General features: G+C 37.9%; 1 protein-coding gene across 1 annotated transcript in view; it reads left to right on the forward strand.

The window, feature by feature from the left end:
* The window catches only part of LOC106826239 (disintegrin and metalloproteinase domain-containing protein 32-like), a 229,519-nt gene that overhangs the window by 137,348 nt on the left and 68,726 nt on the right, over positions 1-23,445 (forward strand). Inside the window, exon 11 of the mRNA XM_070499712.1 lies at positions 11,003-11,139. Within this exon, the coding sequence (XP_070355813.1) occupies positions 11,003-11,139 (137 nt within the window). The remainder of the gene's footprint in view (positions 1-11,002; positions 11,140-23,445) is intronic.

Below are 23,445 nucleotides of genomic sequence, written 5' to 3' on the forward strand. Positions count from 1 at the left end.
TATTTCATTTAGAGTTTTTATCATAAATGGATGCTGTATCTTGTCAAATGCTTTCTCTGCATCTATCAAGATGATCATGTGCTTTTTATTCTTCATTTTATTAATATGGTATATCACATTGTTAGATTTGAGGATGTTGAACCATCCCTGCATCCCCAGAATGAAACCCACTTGATCATGATGCATGATCTTTTTAATGTATTGTTGTATTCAATTTGCTAGTATTTTGTTGAGGATTTTTGAATCAATGTTTATCAGTGATGTTGGCTGGTAATTTCTTTTCTTATGTTGTTTTTGTCTGTTTTTTTTTTTATCAGGATGATGTTGACTTCGTAGAAGGAGTTAGGAAGCCTCCCCTCCTCTTCAATTTTAGGAAGAGTTTGAGAAGGATAGGCATTAAGTACTCTTTGAATGTTTGGCAGAATTCACCAGGGAAGCCATGTGGTCCTGGACTTTTATTTTTTGGGAGGTTTTTGATTGCTATTACAATCTTCTTATTGGTGATCGGTCTATTCAAATTGTCTACATCTTCTTGGTTCAGTTTTGGAAGGTTGTACCTTTCTAAGAATTTATCCATTTCTGCTGGATTATCCAATTTGTTTGCGTATAGCTTTTCATAGTATTCTCTTATTATCTTTATATTTCTGAGATGTCAGTTGTAATGAATCCTCTTTCATTTCTGATTTTATTTATTTCAGCCATCTCTCTTTTTTTCTTGGGAATTCTAGCTAAGGGCTTTTAAATTTTGTTTATCTTTTCAAAGAACCAGTTCTTGGTTTCATTAATTTTTTTCTGTTGTTTTTTTAGTCTCTACTTTGTTTATTTCTTCTCTGATTTTTATTATTTCCTTCCTTCTGCTGATTTTGGGCTTTGTTTGTCGTTCTTTTTCCAGTACCTTTAGGTGCACTTTTAGATTGTCCATTTGAGATTTTTCTTCTTTGTTGAGGTAGGCCTGAATTGCTATAAACTTCCCTCTTAGAACCGCTTTTGCTGTATCCCACAGATTTTGGCATGCCCTGTTTTCATTTTCATTTGTCTCCAAGAATTTTTGATTACTTCTTTGATTTCTTCATTGACCCAATCATTGTTCAGTATCATTTTCTTCAATCTCCTCATTTTTGTGCCTTTGTTTGGTTTTCTTTCTGTAGTTGATTTCCAGTTTCATTCCTTTGTGGTCAGAAAAGATGCATGGTATTATTTCGATGTTCTTAAATTTACTGAGACTTGTTTTGTGGCCTAATATATGGTCACTCCTGGAGAATGTTCCATGGGCATTTTAACAGAATGTGTATTCTGTGGTTTTTGGTTGGAATGTTCTGTGTATATCTACTAAGTCCATCTGGTCTAATGTGTCCTTTAAGGCCAGTGTTTCCTTATTGATCTTCTGTTTGGATGATCTATCCATTGGTGTAAATGGAGTGTTAAAATCCCCACTATTATTGTGTTACTATTTCTCCTCTTATGTCTGTTAATAATTGGTTGATATATTTATGTGCCCTTATGTTGTGTTCATAGATATTTACAAGTGTTATATTTTCTTGTTTGATTGTTCCCTTTATCATTATGTAGTGGCCGTGTTTGTCTCTTACTACCGTTTTTGATTTAAAGTCTATTTTGTCTGATATAAGTATTGCTAACCCCAGTTTCTTTTCTTTGCCATTTGCATGGAATATCTTTTTCCATCCTTTCACTTTCAGTTTGTAAGTGTCTTTAGTTCTGAAATGTGTCTCTTGTATGTAGCATATACATGGGTCTTGTTTTTTTATCCAATTTTGCCAGCCTATGGCATTTGATTGGAGCATTTAGTCCATTGACATTTAAAGTAGCTATTGATAAATATGTATTTATTGCCATTTTGTCACTTTTTTTTTCTGGGTGTTTTAGTAGTTCTTCTCTGTTCCTTTCTTTTTCTCTTGCTCTCTTCCCTTGTGTTTGATGGCCATCTTTAGTAATATGTTTGATTTCTTTTGTCTTACTTCTTGTCCTGCTTGTTATAGGTTTATGATTTGTGGATACCATGAGGATTCTACTTAATATACTATGCATATAACACTCTATATTGAGTAGATAGACTCTTTAGCTTGACCTCTTTCTAAAAGCTCTACTTTTCACTCCCCTTCTCAGACATTATATGTTTTCCACATCATATATTGTCTCTTCTTTAGTGTATGTCTATCCATTACTCTCTTATTGACATAGGTGATTTTAGTACATTTGTCTTTTAACCTTCATATTGTCTTCACAGGCAGTTGATCTGCTGCCTTTACTATGATTTATTCTTACAAGTGAATTTATTGCCTGTTTTGTTGTTGTTGGGTTTTTTTTTGATAATTGTTTTATCTCTATATATCGTCATTGCTTTCCCACTTAAATAAGTCCCTTCAGCATTTCTTGCAGAACTGGTTTCTTGGTGATAAAATCCTTTAATTTTTGCTTGTCTGGGAAGCTTTTTATCTCTCATTCCGATCTGAATGACAACCTTGATGGATAGAGTATTCTTGGCTGTAGGTTTTCCCCTTTTAGCACTTTAAATATGTCATGCCATTCTCTTCTCACCTGTGGGGTCTCGACTGAGAAGTCTGCTGATAGTCTGATGGGTGTCCCTTTATATCTCACTTGTGGCCTTTCTCTTGCTTTCAGGATTCTCTCTTTGTCTTTAATTTTGGACATTTTAATTCTAATATGTCTTGGTGTGGGCCTCTTTGGGCTTCTCTTGTTTGGTGCTCTCTTTGCTTCCTGAACTTGGATGTCTGTTTCCTTACTCAGGTTAGGAAAATTTTCCTCTATTATTTCTACAAGTAATATTTCTGCCCCTTTGTCTCTCTCTTCTCTTTCTGGGACGCCTATAATCCGAATGTTAGCATGCTTGATATTGTCGCGGAGTTCCCTTACACTGTTCTCATCCTGTCTAATTCTTTTTCCTCTTTTGTGTTCTGCTTGGGTGATTTCCTCTAGTCTCTCGTCTAGCTCACTGATCCGTTCTTCAGCTTCCTCTACTCTGCTATTGAGTCCCTCTAGTGAATTTTTCATTTTGAGTATTGTATTCTTCATTTCTGTTTGTTTTTTAAAAATATCTTCCAGTTCTTTGTTGATGTGCTCACTGTGTTCATCCATTCTTCTCCGCATATCTGTGAGCATCCTCATGATATTTTATTTGCACTCTTTGTCAAGTAGTTCACTAGTTTCTGTTTCACTTAGTCCTTTTTCTGGGGTCTTGTACTGTTCCCTTGCTTGGAAAGTATTCCTTTGCCTCCTCATTATGCTTTATTATATCTTTCTTTGTGCTATTTTCTTTGTATTAGGTGAGTCGTCTATGTCTCCTGATCTTGGAGAAGTGGCCTCATGTATGAGATGCCTTATGATACCCAGAAGTGTGCTTACCTCTTGTCACCAGTCCATAAGAACCAGGATTGACCCCATGTGGGCTACTTGTCTCCTTCTGCTGTGGCAGTGTTGCTCCCACTGCAAGTACCCAGGGAGTCTGATCTTTCCTTCCTTGGCCAGTTGTTTGTAAATTTGGTTTTGGGAGCCTCAGCATTGTTAGCTACACAGTCTATCAGATCACTCTTATTGTAGTTTTTCTCTTAATTGGGTTGGTACCCAGTGTAGCTGGTTGCAAGGCTCAGGGGCTTACAGTTGTGATAGGCGTTGGGCCAACAAGGCTGTTGTCAGTTCTCTTAGGAGTGCAGCTGAGTGGAGCTAGCCCTTGGCATGGGGGCACTCAATTGTTTCAGGCTTTGGAAGGTGGGGCTGATCCTTTTTTATGGCTATTTGTGAAGCACAAGTCTTCTGCCACTGATAAGCCACATCCCCCACAGGGCCACATACACTGTCAACACAGTCCTGGTCTGTGCACCCTTCCCATCCCCCTGGAGCGTATACCAGTGCCACACTGATGAAGCTCCCATCTCTCTCCCAATGCCCCCCACAGTTCACCTGGTCCTCATACAGGCCCTTCTCCACAGAGGCAGACACACTTGCCTGCCTGTAGAGGTTCAAGGCACCCAGTCAATGCTGGCTGAAAAGTAGCCTGAGGGCTTGCTGTTAGGTGGGGCCAGTCCCTAGATCAGGTTGCCTGCCCTGGCTGATCTGTATTAAATCTGTGCTCTAGTGGGTGTGGCAGACCCCTGAGCTAACAGCCCAAGGGATGAACCTCAATGCTCCCCATTAGTGTCCATATCAGCACGCCTGGACCAGCTCAGAACAATGGCCCCCACTAATGTCTCAGTCTCAGGAGTGGTCCCTCCTCTCACCAAGATGCCCCCAGAGCCCACCAGCTCAGTCTCGTTTCACCAAAGGACTCTCAGCCTTCTCTCTGGAGATTTTAGGTTGCTGCAATGAGTAAGTTTTTACATGGGCCCTTTAAGACCCGGGTGTTTTTGGCCAATAGCTTTTCTGGGGGTTTCCCCGATGCAGTCAATAGCCAGCAAAGCTGGACAGTAAGACCCCCGTCTCAGTTGGGTTGAGTCCGAAGGATGCTTATGGCAGTATCAGCCCCACTCTGGACCTCACTCCTTCAGGGAGGGCTGCGTACCTTGGGGTGGCTACTGCCTGGCCAGCTGAGAAGCTCTGTTGCTCCCAAAGGTGGCTTTTTTCACTCTCTGGCTGGAATTACTGCCTCTTCTGCCTTATGCAGTACTGTCTCTTGTTGTGGGGGTTCTTTTTATCCAGTTTTCAGTTTTCAATCCAGAGTAATCCTTCCAAAAATTGTTGTAACCTGGTTGTGTTCGTGGGGGGAGACGAGCTCAACATCTGCTCACACCACCATCTTGATGAGATCTCAATATACCAATTTTTGTATGTCAGTTTTTTATCCTGCAACTTGAAGAATTCATTGATTCAATCTAATTGCTTGTTGCTAGAGTTTTTAGGATTTTCTATATATAAAATCATGTTATCTGCAAATAGAGACAATTTTACTTCTTTCTTTTGCTAAGCAAAATTCAACCGATTGAATTTCAAAGCTTCTATTGGCTTTATACAATGAATCCTGAATCAGACAGCATCCAATAGAGCAGATAGAAAGAAGCTCTGAGGAGCTGTACAGTATGAAAGACTTTTATCTGCAGAAGGGACTTGGAACAAGGAAGTTTTACTAGCAAAAAGAGCGTTGGTTGTGGCAAGGTCACTTTCTTTTAGGGAATGTCAGGGGCTATTAGGCAGATTACCTAACTAGTACTCATGAGGTGATTCTTGATTGACTGGTTTAAGATTTCATTTCTTGGAGAGCTGAAACTCTAATTAAGTTAAATCTCAGTTTCATGATGTGGTGTTTAGTATAAGTGGCTCTATTTTGGACCTCTTGCCTCATTTTTAACACTTTCCAATTCTGATTCGTTTTGTTTCTTTTTCTTGCCTTATTACCCTGGCTAGGACTTCAAGCTCTATGTTTAACTGGAGTGGTGAGAGTGGGCACCCTTTTCTTGTTCCTGATCTCAGAGGAAAAGCCTTCAACTTTTCACCATAGAATATGATGTTAGATGTGGGCTTGTCATAATTAGCCTTTATTATGTTGAGGTCCATTCTTTGTATACCTAATTTGTTAAGAGTCTTGATCATGAATGAATGTAGAATTTTGTCAAATGCTTTTTCTGTATCTGTTGAGATTATCATATGATTTTTTCTTTTATTCGATTAATATGATATATCACATTTATTAATTTGTGTATGTTGGACCACTTTTGCATCCCAGGGATAAAGCCCACTTTATCATGGTGAATGGTCCTTTTAATGTGCTGGTGAATTTTAATTTGCTAGTATTTTATTGAGAATTTTTGCATCTATGCTTCAGGGATATTGGCCTTTAGTTTTATTTTCTTGCGGTGTCCTTTTCTGGCTTTTGTATTGGCTAATGCATCTTCATGAAATGAGTTTGAAAGTGTTCATTTCTCTTTGAATTTTTTGAAGAGTTTGAGAAGGATTGGCATTATTTTTGATGTTTCAATGTTTGGTAAAATTCAATGAATCCCTCAAGTCCTGTGCTTTCATTCCATGGGAGAATTTTATTATCCTTACAAGTAATTGGTCTTTTCAGATTCTTTATTTCTTCCTGGTTTTGGAATGATAGGTTGTATGTTTCTAAGAAGTTTTTCGTTTCTTCCAGCTTGTCTAGTTTTTGGCATTTAGTTGTTCATAAATAAAAATAAAAATAAAGCATAATGAGGAGGCAAAGGAATACTTTCCAAGCAAGGGAACATAGTAACCTCTTATGATCCTTAGTATTTCTGTGGTATCAGTTCAAATGTCTCTTCTTTCATTTATAATTTTGTTGATTTGGGTCCTCTCCTTGATGACTCAAGCTAAAGGTGTGTCTATTTTGCTTTTATTTTCAAAGAGCTAACGCTTAGTTTTGATAATATTTTCTATTGTTTTCCTCTTCTTTATTTCATTTATTTCTGCTCTAATCTTTATTTCCTTCCTCCTGTTAAATTTGGGTTCAGTTTGTTCTTGTTCTATTTCCTTGAGGTGTAGAGTTAGCTTGTTCATTTGAGATCTTTCATGTGTGTATTAATGTAGGCATTTATTACTATGAACTCCCCTCTTAAAACTGCTTTTCCTGTATCCCATAAGTTTTGGTATGTTGTATCTCCATTTTTTTTGTCTCAAGGTACTTTTTTATTTCCCCCTCAATTTCTTCTTTGATCCATTTGTTGTTCAGGAGAGTTTTGTTTAATTTCCATATTTTTATGAATTTTCCAGTTTTTCTCCTGTTGTTTCTTTCTAGTTTCACACTATTGTGGTCAGAAAAGATATGTTGTATGATTTAAGTCTTCTTTAATTTGCTAAGACTTGATTTGTGGCCTAACATATAAGTGAATTACATACCACCCTTACCACATTACAGAATCTAACTTTTTTGTTTTAATGATGTTAATTAGCATCCTTTTACTTCCACTGAAGGAACTTCCCTTAGTATTTCTTGTAAGGCAGATCTATTGGTGATAAAATCCTTCAGCTTTTGTTTGTTTGGGAACCTTTATTTCTCCTTCATTTCTGAAGCACAGCATTGCCTGGCATAGAATTCTTGTTTGACAGTTTTTTTCTTTCAATATTTTGAATATATTATCTCATTCTCTCCTTGCCTGAAAATTTGCTATTGAGAAATCTACTGCTGGTTTTATGGGGGTTCCCTTTTATGTAAATTGCTTCTTTTCTGTTGCTTCTTTCAAACTTCTTTCTTTGTCTCTGACTCTTGACAATTTAATTATAATGTGTTGTGGTGTAGCCCTATTTGGAGTCAATGTATTTGGGGTCTTCTGTGCCTCATGTATCTGGATATTCATTTCTCTTCCCAGGTTTTGGAAGTTTTCAGCCATTATTGTTTTAAGTGTACTTTCTGTCTCTTTCATTTTCTCTTTGCCTTCTGGAATTCCCATAATTTGGATATTGTTTCTTTTCATTCTGTTCCATAGTCCCCTAGGCTTTCTTCACTCCTTTTTATTATTTTTGTTTTTGCTCCACTGACTGCATAATTTCAAATGTCCTGCTTTCTAGATCACTGATTCTGTATTCTGCATGGTTGAGTCTGTTGTTGAAACTCTCTATTGAATTCTTCAGTTCAGTCATTGTATTTTTCAGCTCTAGGATATCTATTTGGGTTTTTTTGTTGGTGGTTTCTATTTATATGTTGAACTCATTTTGTTTATGCATTGTTTTCCAATTTCATTTAGTAGTTTGTGTTCTTATAGTTCACTAAACTTTAAGATTATTGTGTTATTTGTCTGACAGAAATAGATAGATCTCCATTTCTTTAGGGTTAGTTATTGAAGCTTTATTAGTTTCATTTGGTTGTGTTACATTGACCTGATATTTTTGTGATCCTTGATTCCTTACATGGATATCTGTGAAATTGAGTAAGTGGTCTTCTCTTCCAGATTTTACAGGTTTGCTTTGGCAGAGATAGTTCTTCACCAGTCAGCTCAGTTTGGGTTTCTGGACGTGTCCACTGATAATGCCCTCAGGCATGTAGGGCTTAGTATCAGTGCCTATTTTCGAGTGAGGCCACTGACCAAGCTCTGAAGTCAGGAGTGGGGTTGCCACTGGATGATAACAGTTGCACAGGACTGCTGGCTTCATTCTCTGTCCAACCAAGGCTGTAAGAATGCTCCATGGAGGGCTGGCCCCATGGCCGAGTGGTTAAGTTCACGCACTCCACTGCGGGCGGCCCAGTGTTTCGTTGGTTCAAATCCTGGGCGCAGACATGGCACTGCTCATCAAACCACGCTAAGGCAGTGTCCCACATGCCACAACTAGAAGGACCCACAACAAAGAATATACAACTATTCTGGGAGGCTTTGGGAAGAAAAAGGAAAAACAATAAAATCTAAAAAAAAAAGAATGCTCCATGGTTGCCTGCATTCACTGGTCAGGCTTCCTAGATTATCAGGATAGGGTACTTTACTCAGCAGCAGGTGGACTATGAATTAGCTTCTCTGTACTGTCTGGGCAACACAATGGGCCCCAAGGCCTGCATGGCTCATTGTTTTGGGGCCTGAATCAGGCAAGACTCTGCACTGAATTCCTTGGCCAGAAGGGGCTACTGGTTTTGCTCTGAAGATAGGGAAAGCCATGGGCTGTGCTCTTTGTTCAAGTGCCACTGTACGCAGATGGCTATGCAGCTTCTTGTGTACTCTGATTGGGTTCCCTGGTCAGGCTGGCTGAAGGCTATATTCAGCAATGGAAGGGGCTATGAATTAGTTTCCCTGCCCAGGTGGAGCAGGAGAAGCAGCTTGGATCTTTGTGGTCTTGACTCAAGCTGATCTGTACCCCAAGTTCCCTGGCTGAACACGCTGCTGGCTCTGCTCTGTGGATGGTCAGCTCTGCCTGCCATACTCTTAGCTTCAGCATTGCTGGGCTATACAGCTTCCAAGTATTCCAGCCAGGCTTTCTGTTCAGGCAGGGCTGGGACCTATACTCAGATGTGGATGGGGCTAGGAATTATCTCCCCTTCCTGGGCAGAGTGGGAGGGCAGGCTCCAAGAAGACTCTCAGGTGTTTGTGGTTAAGGTTTTTGGTGGGCAGAGCTGGGAGCTATATTTAGCAATGGGTGGGCTATGAATTAGCTCCCTTGCCTAGGCAGAACTGACTAAAAGCCCATCAAAGCTCTTTGTTTGTGGTCTTGACTTAAGCTGACCCACACCTCAAGTTATATTGCCAAACAATGCCTCTGGCTTTGCTCTGGCAATCAGCTCTGCCTGCCTTATTCTCTGCTCATGCCTTGCTGGGTTATACAGATCCCAGTTGTTTCAGCCAGTCTTCTGTTCAAGTGGGGCCTTGGCATTGGGCAGGGCTATGACTCATTTCCCCTAGGGGTGTGGGACAGATCAGCCTCCCAGTTTTGGCAAGACTTTTTATTTGAGGACCTAAATCAGGCATGCATACACCCCATCAAGTGTTCTGGTCAGACTGCTGCACTATCTTGGCTCTGCAGATGACCAAAGCTGCTGATTAGGACTACAACTTGGGTATTGCATGTGGGAACCTGGTCTACTAAGATCGAAACACTAGTTGCATGCCCTTCCACACTTCTCCATCACAATTGTATCACAGTTGTCAAGCCCCCCAGCATCCTCTGTGCTCCCCATGAGGCAAGACTGGATTGGGAACTCTCAAGAAGTGACTTACAATCCTGGGGAAGCTGTATGTTCACCCTGGGCTTTCTTTCCCCACTTGAACCATAGGCTCTAGGGAGACTTCTCAGTGTGGTGCTGTGCCAGCCTTGGTGAGGGCCAGTGCATTCAGTGCCTAGCTACTCCTCTTACCCTTCTGATGCTGTCTGTCTTGGTCTCTGTTGGTGCAGGGGGTGCTTCAGCCTCTCCTCTGTGCTCTAGGAGTTTCTCAGTGGTGTTTACTCCATGAATAATTTTTAGTTCTTCTTGTGAGGAGGAGTGAAGTTGAGAACAACGTATGTTGCCATTTTGGTGACATCACTCCTGTTGCGATTTACTTCTTAATGCGGACCTGGAGGCAATGAGGGGTGGTGAGACAAATGTCTTGGGTATTGTCATCAAAAATGTTTTTTTAAATGTAGGAGTTCTCTCATTATTTAGAGAGAAGCTTCCTCTGCTGGTGAAGGAAGTCCAGGGATATTTGTGCATGGCACACCAATTGTTCCCATCCCAAGTTTCAGATTCTAACTCCTTCCCTAACAAATCTGGTAGAATTGAAGATTAACTTGGTGCTGCAATCCTGCAGTCCTCATAATTAAGCCATGAGATTGATCATCAGCCATGTCAGTCCAACAACTACAGAAGATGAGGAGTTACTACAGTGCTGTTACAGAGGATTTCTGATTGCCTATTTGCATCCTCAGGTGCTCATTCACAGCTTTCCATATATTTTTTTCATAACCTACATTCTCTACTCCTGTCATAGATGCCAGTTGACCCCAAAATCTTTATCATAGTTTGTCATTATAGTAATGAAGTGCCATGATCTTTCTCGCAACTTGGCCTCCATCTGTGCCTTATCCTATGTCAGATTTGGTAATAAACTGAGAAATCATGATATCATTGCATATTATGAATTATCGGTGCCCCATCCTGGCAGGAAGTAGGCGGCATAGTTAAACTGAATAATTTGGTTATGTAGCCACTTTGTGAGCTGGGAGGCAGTGTATCATTTGGACTGTCCTAAATGAATATGAGAGCTGTTGTAAGAAATTAGGTAAATTGAAGATTATGGTCCATGTAGCCAAAAATCTAATGTTAACACAAAAACAGCCCTTTTACATAGTTATGGTAGCTACTTAAGAATTATGTTAGACATTCAGTTGTTAAATCATGGCAAAGCTTGGCATAGATTCAGTATGCTTATACCAACTTAATTTCATAAGAAGAGCTACAGCTTCTCATCTGTCCAAAGAACTATATTTCCCTATTCTTAAGTATTTGATAAAACAATAAAAATGTTCAGAATTAGAAAACTATCTTTTTACAATGCTTCAGTGAATTGTCTTTCATTTTATTTATTTATTTATTTATTTATTTTTTTGTTAATGTTAGTATCCCAAGGAGATATCTTTGGAGGCATTTTCAGTTATTTTCACCCAGATGCTGGGAATCAGTCTTGGAATATCATACGATGACCCAAAGAAATGTCAGTGTTCAGGAGCTGTCTGTATAATGAATCCAGAAGCTATGTAAGTTTTTTAAAAATAAGATTTATTTCTTGGTTATGTTTATTTGTTTTATACATGTAAGGTGAAATAATTTAGTATTTACTTATGGGGCAATATATCTATCAATGGATTAAGTACTAGAAATTGGAAACATGAAATTTTAAGTGTAAGAGGAATATGGCACGAGGTATACCATTAAGAACAGTCAAGGCCAACAAATGATGTAAGCATCATGGTGGGATGAGTTGTTACCTTTGTCTTTTCCCTCTAAGTTACATCTAAACTGTCATCTATTAATCAATGGAGGATTCCCTACACAACACAACAGGACACCTGAGAAATCCATGCAGCTATAAATCTGAAGGTGGGTGTACTGGACCCCCATAAATCAGTAGAACTAAGGGAGGGACCTCCCCATACCCAGTGGCAGTGATCCAGGATGCAAATCCTCACACAGTGGCCAGCATGACTGTGAGTGGAGGCAAGAACAGCTTGTCCTTGGTGCAAATGCTTTCAAAGTGGTGGCCAAGTCCATAAGAGTGCCCACCATGCTATAGTGGTACAGTGTGAATACTCCCCACCAGGGGTGGTGGCTCAGTCCCTGCAAAGGTGCACTGCCTGTGAAGTGCAGTGCTGGACCTTGCAAAGGGACCCCACCTGCCAAAGTGCAGCAGCCCGTGAAACCAACTTGCTGAGCACAGCACCTGGCCTGTATGAAGTTGCCATGCCTGCATAAGCATGACCTGCCTGACAAGCACAGCAGCCCTGCCTGCAAGATGGCAACCTGCTCACCTGTGAAACACAATGGCTGGCCCTTGTGAAGGCACTCTGCACATGTGAGTGTGACCTGATTGCTGAGTGCAGTGGCCGCAGCTGCTCAATGAGTTGCACCTCACCTGCACAAGTGCAACTCACTGAGCAGCTGCAGCCAGCTTGCACAACTGAAGAGCAGCCCAATCTGCACAACTAAGAGCAGATGGGGCAGAAACACAAAACACAACCCCTGCCTCACCTTGCAGTGGTGGCAGGTGCAATCTGCAACCAGATACTACCACAAATGTGCCGGCAGAGGATCAATTCATCAAACACCATGAAGAACAATAGTAACACTGCAGAACAGAAGGAAAACAACAAGGCCCCAGAAACTAAACCTGAAGTCACCGGAAACTACAATCTAAATGACAGAGAATTCAAAACAGTTGTCTTTAAGAAACTCAAGAAGTTACAAGCAAACACAGACAGTTCAGTGATCTCAGGAATAAAATTAGTGAACAGAAGGAATATTCACCAGAGATTGAAGGCCTTAAAAAAAAATACAGAAATTCTGGATACAAAGAACACAATTAATGAAATAAAAATAATGTAGAATCCATAAAAACTAGAGCAGACCTTATAGAGCAGAGAGTAAGTGTCCTAGAAGATAGAAATCTAGAAATTCTTCAGGTGGAGGAGCAAAGAGAACTAAGATTTTAAAAAATGAAGTGTATGGTATAGACATACTTATATCAGACAAAGCAGACTTCAATATAAAAAGTATACTGAGAGACAAAGAGGAGCAGTGTATAGTGAGAAGAGGGACATTCCACAAGAGACTGTAAAACTTATTAATATGTATGCACCTAACACAGGAGCACCAAAGTATATAAAGCAACTATTAACAAACCTAAAGGAAGAAATTGACAGCAAGACAATAATGATACTTACACTTACATCAACGGACAGATCATCCAGATAGAAAGTCAACAAAGAAACAGTGGCCTTAAATGAAACACTAGACAAGATGGTGTTAATTGACACACATACACACACACACACACACATATATATATATACACATAGAACATTCCATATAAAAACAACAGACTACACATTCTTCTCCAGTGCCTGTGGAACATTCTCAAAATAGATGACATGTTGGAAAACAAGGCAAACAAACCTCGATAAATTTAAGAAAATTGAAATCGTGTTAAGAATCTTTTCCAGCCATAAGGCTGTGAAAATAGAAGTCAACTACACGAAAAAATCTGGGAAAGTCACAAATATGTGGAGATTAAACAACATGCTACTGAACAACCATTGGATCAATGAAGAAATCAGAGAAATAAAATATCTGGATACACATAAAAATGAAAGCATAACATCCTAACTCTTAAGGGATGCAGCAAAGGTGATGCTGAGGGAAATTTACAGTAATATAGGCCTCCCTCAACAAACAAGGAAGATCTCAAATATTTATCTTAAATTACACCTAACAGTGTGAGAGGTAGACTCGTATACTTTATCTTAGAAGGGATTTGCAGAGGTTGGCAGTTGTTCCTTTTAATGGGAGGGGGATTGGATTCGGGGGATGTGGAATGAGACCGGGGCGTGTGTGTGTGTCTGTGTGTGGTTTGGGAAGTTTTGGATTGCTGTTTCTCTCGTTTAGTCTATTCGGAGTCTGTTTATTCTTGATTCAGTTTTGGGAGGTTGTATGAGTCTAAAAATTTATCTGTTTCTTCTAGGTTATCCAATTTGTTGGCATATAGTTTTTCATAGTATTCTCTTATAATCCTTTATATTTCTTTGGTATCTGTTATCATTTCTCCTCTTTCATTTTTAGTTTTATTTGCATATTCTCTCATCTTTTCTTGGTGAGTTTGGCTAAGAGTTTGTCCATTTTTTTTGATCTTTCAAAGAACCAGCTCTTAGTTTCATTGATCCTTTCTATTGATTTTTAAGTCTCTATTTCATTTATTTCTTTTTTTATTGAGTTAATGATACGTTACAATCTTGTGACATTTCAGTTGTACATTATTGCTTGTCAGTCGTGTTGTAGGTGCACCACTTCACCCTTTGTGCCCACCCCTGACCCCATCTTTCCCCTGGTACCCACTAATCTGTTCTCTTTGTCTACGTTTTTAAATTACTCATATGAGTGCAGTCATACAGAGATTGTCCTTCTATAACTGGCTTATTTCACATAACATAATTCCCTCAAGGTCCATCCACGTTGTTGCAAATGGGACGATTTTGTTCTGTGTTATGGCTGAGTAGTATTCCATTGCATATATGTACCACATCGTCTTTAGCCAATCATCTGTTGACGGGCACTTAGGTTGCTTCCATGTCTTGGCTATTGTAAATAATGCTGCAATAAACATTGGGGTGCATAGGACTTTTGGAATTGCTAACTTCAAGCTCTTTGGGTAGATACCCAGTAGTGGGATAGCTGGGTTGTATGGTAATCCTATTTTTAATTTTTTGATAAATCTCCATACTGTTTTTCATAGGGGCTGTACCAGTTTTCATTCCCACCAGCATTGTATGAGGGTTCCTTTTTCCCCACAACCTCTCCAACATTTGTTACTATTAGTTTTAGATATTTTTGTAGTTCTAATGGGTGTAAGGAGATACCTTGTGTAGTTTTGATTTGCATTTTCCTGATGATCAGCGATGATGAACATCTTTTCATGTGCCTATTGGCCATCCATATATCTCCTTTGGAGAAATATCTGTTCATGTCTCAAACCCATTTTTTGATTGGGTTGTTTGATTTTTTGTTGTTGAGTTGTGAGAGTTCTTTATATATTATGGATATTAAGCCTTTGTCAGACATATGACTTGCAAATATTTTTCCCAGTTAGTGGGTTGTTTTTTTGTTTCCATCCTGTTTTCATTTGACTTGAAGAAGCTCTTTAATCTGATGAAGTCCCATTTGTTTATTCTTTCTATTGTTTCCCTTCTCTGAGAAGGCATGGTGTCCGAAAAGATCCTTTTAATACTGATGTCAAAGAGTGTACTGCCTACGTTTTCTTCCAGAAGCCTTATGGTTTCAGATCTCACCTTTAGGTCTTTGATCCATTTTGAGTTTATTTTGGTGGATGGTGAAAACGAATGGTCAATTTTCATTCTTTCATATGTGGCTTTGCAGTTTTCCCAGCACCATTTCTTGAAAAGACTTTCTTTTCTCCATTGTATGCCCTCAGCTCCTTTGTCAAAGATAAGCTGTCCATAGATGTGTGGTTTTATTTCTGGGCTTTCAATTCGGTTCCATTGATCTGTGCACCTGTTTTTGTACCAGTACCATGCTGTTTTGATTACTGTAGCTTTGGAATATGTTTTGAAGTCAGGGATTGTGATGCCTCCCGTTTTGTTCTTTTTTCTCAGGATTGCTTTAGCAATTCGGGTTCTTTTGTTGCCCCATATGAATTTTAGGATTCTTTGTTCTAATTCTGTAAAGAATGTCATTGGGATTCTGATTGGGATGGCGTTGAATCTGTAGATTGCTTTAGGTAGAATGGACATTTTAACTATGTTTATTCTTCCAATCCATGTACATGGAATGTCTTTCCATTTCCTTATGTCGTCATCCAATTCTCTCAGAAAGGCCTTGTAGTTTTCATTATATAGGTCCTTCACTTCCTTAGTTAAATTTACCCCAAGGTATTTTATTCTTTTTGTTGTGATTGTGAATGGTATTGTATTCTTGATTTCTTTATCTGTTGGTTCATTACTGGAGTGTAGAAATGCTACTGATTTATGCAAATTGATTTTATACCCTGCAACTTTGCTGTAGTTGTTGATTACTTCTAACAGTTTTCCAATGGATTCTTTGGGGTTTTCTATATGTAAGATCATGCCGTCTGCAAACAGCGAGAGTTTCACTTTCTCCCTCCCTATTTGGATTCTTTTTATTCCTTTTTCTTGCCTGATTGCTCTGGCCAGGACCTCCAGTACTATGTTAAATAAGAGTGGTGATAGAGGGCATCCTTTTCTCGTTCCTGTTTTCAGGGGGATGGAGTTCAGTTTTTGCCCATTGAGTATGATGTTGCCTATTGGTTTGTCGTATATGGCCTTTATTATGTTGAGGTAGTTTCCTTCTATGCCCATTTTGTTCAGAGTTTTTATCATAAATGGCTGTTGTATCTTGTCAAATGCCTTCTCTGCATCTATTGAGATGATCATGTGGTTTTTATTTCTCAGTTTGTTGATGTGGTGTATCACGTTGATTGATTTGCGGATGTTGAACCATCCCTGTGTCTCTGGTATGAATTCCACATGATCCTGGTGTATGATTCTTTTCATGAATTGCTGAATTCTGGTTGCCAAAATTTTGTTTAGAATTTTTGCATCTATGTTCATCAGTGGTATTGGCCTGTAGTTCTCTTTTTTCTTGGTGTCCTTGTCAGGTTTTGTTATCAGCGTGATGTTGGCCTCATAGAATGTGTTAGGAAGTGTTCCATTTTCCCTAATTTTTTGGAATAGCTTGAAAAAGATAGGTATTAAATCCTCTCTGAAAGTTTGGTAGAATTCCCCAGGAAAGCCATCTGGTCCTGGGTTTTATTCTTTGGGATGGTTTTGATTGCTGTTTCAATCTCTTTCCTTGTGATTGGTCTTTTCAAATTATCTACCTCTTCTTGAGTGAGCTTTGGGAGATTGTAGGAGTCCAAGAATTTATCCATTTCCTCTAGGTTATCGATTCTGTTGGCATATAGTTTTTTGTAGTATTCTCTTATAATCTGTTCTATTTCTGCAGAGTCTGTTGTTATTTCTCCTCGCTCATTTCTGATTTTGTTGATTTGAGCTTTCTCCCTTTTTTTCTTTGTAAGTCTGGCTATTGGTTTGTCGATTTTATTTATCTTCTCAAAAAACCAGCTCTTTGTCTCATTGATCCTTTCTACTGCCTTTTTCATTTCAATAGTATTTATTTCTGCTCTGATATTTATTATTTCTCTCCTGCTGACTTTCGGCTTCATTTGTCCTTTTTTCTCTAGTTCAGTTAGGTGTGCTTTAAGGTTGCTTATTTGGGATTTTTCTTGTTTGTTAAGATGTGCCTGTATTGCGATGAATTTTCCTCTTAATACAGCTTTTGCTGTATCCCATATGAGCTGGTATGGCATGCTATCATTTTCATTTGTTTCCAGGTATTTTTTGATTTCTTCTTTAATTTCTTCAATGATCCATTGCTTGTTCAGTAGTGTGTTGTTTAGTCTCCACGTCTTTGTGCCTTTCTCAGCTTTTTTCTTGTAATTAATTTCTAGCCTTATAGTACTATGATCTGATAAGATGCTTATTGTTATTTCAATTTTTTTAAATTTGTAGAGGCTTGCCTTGTTTCCCAAGATATGGTCTATCCTAGAGAAGGTTCCATGTGCACTTGAGAACAATGTGTATTCAGCTCTTTCAGGGTGGAGAGATCTATATATGTCCATTAAGTCCAATTGTTTAAGTTTTTCATTCAGCTGCACTATTTCCTTGTTGATTTTCTGTCTGGATGATCTGTCCATTGATGTGAGTGGGGTGTTGAGGTCCCCTACTATTATTGTGTTGTTTTTAACATCTTCCTTTAGGTCTGTTAATAGTTGCTTTATGAATCTTGGTGCTCCTGTGTTGGGTGCATAGATATTCATAAGTGTTATTTCTTCTTGATGAAGTGTCCCTTTGATCATTATATATTGTCCCTCTGTGTCTCTCTTTACCTGTCTTATTTTGAAATCCACTTGGTCTGATATGAGAATTGCAACACCTGCCTTTTTTTCCTTGCTATTTTCTTGAAGTATTGTCCTCCACCCCTTCACTCTGAGCCTGTGTTTGTCCTTGGGGCTGAGGTCTGTTTCCTGGAGGCAACAAATTGTTGGACCATGTTCTTTAATCCATTTTGCCACTCTGTGTCTTTTTATTGGAGAGTTCAATCCGTTCACATTGAGGGTGATTATTGATGCATGTGGACTTAATGCTGTCAATCTGTCGTTCATTATCTTGTTTGCCTGTGTTTCTTTTCCTGTGTGCTTTAGACTACCCATTTAATACTGCAATTTCTTATTCTGGGTTTCTTAGATTTTTCTTTATCTATGATTGTGACTCTGTTCTGTACTTTATTTTAGTGTCTACCTTGAAGTTTGTATTTAGAATCTCATGTAGAATATAGTCTATTCTCTGGTGGTCTCTTACCTACTTGACCAATACTGATTTAGACCCTTTGCTCTTCCCCTCCTAAATAATTATTTTCATTTTTTTATTCCAACTCGTCTTATTAATTTGTAGTTAGAGTGCTAAGATCGTCCTTGTTTGGGTAGTTTCCTTACTTTTACCCTAATGCTATAGTTGAATATTTGCTCTCCTGTTCTGGTTCTATCCATCGGTTTCCCTAGTCTGTGGATTGTGTCCCCTTTCTCCCTTTTTTCTTTTTTCAAGTATGAGAGCCTTCTTGAGGATTTCTTGTAATGGAGGGCTTTTAGTTACAAATTCCATTAACTTTTGTTTGTCTGGAAAAGATTTAATTTCTCCCTCATATCTGAATGAAATTCTTGCTGGATAGAGTATTCTTGGCTGAAGGTTTTTATCCTTTAAAGCTTTGAATATATCACTCCATTCTCTCCTAGCTTGTAGGGTTTCTGTAGAGAAATCTGCTGACAGTCTGATATGGGCTCCTTTATAGGTTATTCTCTTTTTTTCCCTTACATCCCTGAGTATTCTTTCCTTATCATTCCTATTTGCCAACTTTACTACTTTGTGCCTTGCAGTAGGTCTTTTTACATTGACAAATCTAGGAGATCTAAAACCCTCTTCTACACACATTTCTCTGTTGATCCCTAGATTTGGGAAGTTCTCTTCAATAATTTCATTAAGCACACTTTCTGCTCCATTTTCCTTTTCCATATTCTCGGGAATTCCTATGATCCTTATGTTCTTACTCGTCATTGAATCCATTATCTCTCAGAGATTTTCCTCATTTTTTTTAATTCTTAGTTCTCTTTCTTCCTCTGTCTGGCACCATTCACCCTGTCTGTCCTCAATTATGCTAATTTTCTCCTCTATGTTGTCTACACGGGCATTTAGGGAATCCATATTCTGTTTTATCTGGTCCATTGTGTTTTTCATCTCAAGTAATTCTGTTTGATTCTTCTTTATGATTTCAATCTCTTTTGTGAAGTAACTCCAGAACTCGGCTTGTTTCTCTGTCTTTCTCTCTACCTCATTAAGTTTTTTTTTATTATAGCTGCTCTGAATTCATTATCACTTAGTTTACCTAATTCCAAGTCCTCAGGACTTAATTCTGTGTTTTTATTGTTTTCTTTCTGGTCTGAGGCTTTTATAAATTGCTGGATGGTAGAGGAGCGGTTTTTTCTCATGGTGGTAGAATTCAGTTGCAATTACAGCCTGTTGCCACTACATGGGGGTCAAGAGTGGCGTGTTAGCTCTCCGCCTTGTGGCAAGATGGCTGCCCCCACTGGCTTTGCTGGGGGGGAGGGGCTGTTACTCACCCGCGCCGGTTTGGGTTCAGATCAGTTCTGTTCTCTGGTCTCCCAAGGCCCTTGATTTATAGGGTCCCCATGGACAGAAGTTTTCCCCCCATCAGCGGGTCTCCACTGAACCAGCGGCAGGAGTCCTGGATGATCCCCTGGTTGCACGGCCCCTCCCCCGCTCCTTCCCGACCCATGCCGCAGCGATCGCAGACTCTAGGGGAGGGAGCGATGTTCTCTCCTACCGTTCCAGCACCTCCCAGGCCGTCTGCAAGGTTTATGATCTCTGCCTTCTTGGTATTGTAGGTCTCTAATGAGCTGGCATTATGTTTATTCTCTGAAATTCAGTTCTTCCAATCTTTTGTTGTATTTTGGAGGGGAGAGAATCCCAGGTCAGCTCACCCTGCCATTTTGCTCCGCCCTTTTCATCAGTTTTTTTTTATTGTAGTTGATTTCTAGTTTCATACTATTGTGTTTGCAAAAGATGCTTTATATGATTTTCATCTTCTTGAATTTATGGAGGCTTGCCTTGATCCCATTTACAATCACAACAAAAAGAATAAAATATCTGGGAATAAATTTAACCAGGTAGGTGAAAGACCTCTACACTGAAAACTGTACGACATTATTGAAAGAAGTTTAGGAAGACATAAAGAAATTGAAAGATATTCCATGCTCATGGTTGGAAGAATAAACAAAGTTAAAATGTCCATATTACTTAAAGCAATCTACAGATTCAATGCAATCACAATCAGAATGCCAGTGACATTCTTCACAGAAATAGAACAAAAATTCCTAAAATTTATATGGAACAACAAAAGACTCTGGATAGCCAAAGGAATCCTGAGAAAAAAGAAGATAGCTGGAGGTATCATAATCTCTGACTTAAGAATATACCACAAAACTATAATAATCAAAACAACATGAGACTGTCACAAAATAGAGACAAGTGGAACAGAATCAAGGGCCCAGAAATAAAACCACACATCTGTGGTGAGCTAATATTTGACAAAGGAGTCAATAACATACAATGGGAAATGGAAAGTCTCTTCAATAATAGATTTTTGGAAAACTGGACAGCCACGTGCAAAAGACCATTATCTTAGAACATAAAAATTAACTCAAATTGGATTAAAGACTTGAATGTAAGACCTGAAATCATAAAACTCCTAGAAGAAAATGCAGACAATATGCTTTTTGACATTGGTGTTAGCAATATCTTTTCAAATACCATGTCTACTCAGGCAAGGGAAACAAAAGAAAAAATAAACACATGAGACTACATCAGACTAAAAAGCTTCCACAGGCAAAGGAAACCGTGAACAAAATGAAAAGACAACCCACCAACTGGAAGAAAATATTTGCAAATCATATATATAACACAATGTTGATTCCCAAAATATATACAGAAAAAACAACTCAACAATAAAGAAAAAAACGACCTGATGAAAAAATGAGTAAAGGATATGAACATACATTTTTCCAAAGAAGATATAATGATGGCCAATAGGCACATGAAAAGATGTTCAACATCTCTAATTATTAGGGAAATACAAATCAAATCTGCAATGTGATATCATCATCTTACACCCATCAGAATGGCTATAACTAAGAACACAAAAAGATAACAAATGTTGGAGAGGATGTGGAGAAAAGGGAACTCTCATACATTGCTGTTGGAAATGCAAACTGGTGCAGTCACTATGGAAAACAGTATGGAGATTTCTCAAATAAATAAAATATGAATACCATATCATCCAGCCATCCCACTACTAAGTATTTATCCAAATAACATTAAATCAACAATTCAAAGAGATTTATGCATCCCCATGTTCTTGCAGCATTATTCACAATAGCCAAGATATGCAAGCAACGCAAGTGCCCATCAATGGATGAATGGATAAAGAAGATGGGGTATATACATATACAATGGAATACTACTTAGCCATAAAAAAGATACAGTCATGCCATTTGCAACAACGTGGATGGACCTTGAAGGTATTATGCTGAGTGAAATAAACTAGAAAGAGAAAGCCAAACACCATGTGATTTCACTCATATGTGGAAGATAAATAAACAAATGGACAAAGAGAACAGTTAGTGGTTATCAGAGGGGAGGGGGTTGCAGGGGAGAATAAAAGGGGTTAAAGGGCATATATGTATGGTGATGGATAAAAACTAGACTACTGATGGTGGGCACGATGCAGTCTATATACAAACTGATATATAATAATGTACACCTGAAAATTCACAATGTTATAAGCCAATATGTCCTCAATAAAATAATTTAAAAAAACGTGGATGTTACATGATGGGTTTTCCTGTTTTGAAAGAAGGATATAGTGACTTTGGAAGATGGAGTTTGGAGTTAAGAGAGATCAGCAGGAGGCTATTGAGTCCAAGTAAGAGATCAGGAAGACCTAATTTAAGTAACTTACAATGATTCAGATAGCATTGGTTTTTACAAATGTAAACTATTTATTTAATATTTTGAATATTTAGTTCATTTCCTGATTACATGCCAGTTATGTGTTTTATAGGAGATAAGTCATCTTATGATGCTATTTTGAAAAAAATTAATTTACTTCTAAAAAAAATGAAGAAAGAACAGTCAATGCTAAAAAGTCCACTATGCAAGATATATTACCAAAGGAATTCTCCTTAGGCTGTGTATTTTATGAAACCACTTAGTAAGGATCTTTAAAAATATATCAATAGGCCAAAACAAGTGACCTTTGTTTTTAGACAGAATTTTTGGTTTTGCTTTTAGAGTAGTTTAATATTGTAGAAAAACTATCATCCAAAGAATAAGAAGTCCTACTTGGAGAGTCATATCAAATATGCATTTGTGTGACTTTGGAGAAATTACTCCACCTTGCTTAGATTTATTTTTTTCATCTTTAATATGAGAATGATGGTCAATTCTCTTATTTCACAGAGTGATGTAAGAATGAAATGTAAAAACAAAATGGGAAAGTATTTGCTAAACTATAAAATCCCATAAATATGTGATAGATTAATTACAGTGATTTCTAAGTTTGTCACTGTACCCCAAATCGTATATATGAGACAAGGCCTACAGCACATGTCCTTAATAGTCTATGCTTTTTTATTTGTGAAAACAGCCTGTGCTAAGTATGACCTATTGATAACTGAAGAAAAATGAAAAGCTACAAGTGAAAATAAGCCATTAATTTTTGAAACCATGCTCTTTCTATAGTTACTCTTAAGCACTGCCCAAGAGTTAACTCTTAGATTTTAGGAGTAGCTCAAACTCAAACACATATATTTATATATACTATACATATTATATTATTAATTAGTTCTAAATGGATTGTATAAAAACAATATTTTATACATGTGCAAAGTTTTATATAATTTTTATTAAATTTAATGTATAATAAATTAAATATCTATTATAATATTATGTTTATTAAATACAATATATAATTTATATAGCTATATAGGCAAAATGAGTATTACTATTTTGGACCTGTTGTTCATTTGGCCAAGTATTCTCGAGTATGCTATGACATTATGTGTAGGTCACCCAAAGTCTAGTATTAATGATAGTAAGAATAACAAATATTTATGTTGCGCTTACTATGTGCTAGAGATGATCCCAAAAATTAACATATATTAACTCATTTGATTCTCACAACACCTGTATAGGGCAGATCTTATTATTCGCATTTTTACAGATGAGAAACTGAGTTATGAAAAGGATTATTTATCCATGGTCAGATAGCTAGTTTGTAGCAGACCCGAGTTTTGAACCCAGGCATTCTGGTTTTAGAATGTGTGATAATAAACTTTTAGATTTGTATGGTGCTTTATAATATTTAAAATGCTTTCATACATGTTCTCCAATTCCTTAGAAAACTCTTGTGATGTGTTTAGGGCAAGTGTTATCTTAATTTTTACAAAATCTAACAATTCCATATATATATACATATATATATATATATCTTTTGCATTTCCACAGTACATCTCATACATTATTTTTATGTAATTTTCAATGAAGGAATGAGAATAAGTAAGGAAAATATTATTATCTTCATTTAATGGTTTTTATTTTTAAAAAGTCCCTGGAGCACAGATAGCC

Source organism: Equus asinus, chromosome 27, assembly GCF_041296235.1.
Source record: "Equus asinus isolate D_3611 breed Donkey chromosome 27, EquAss-T2T_v2, whole genome shotgun sequence".
Taxonomy (NCBI): Eukaryota; Metazoa; Chordata; class Mammalia; order Perissodactyla; family Equidae; genus Equus; species Equus asinus.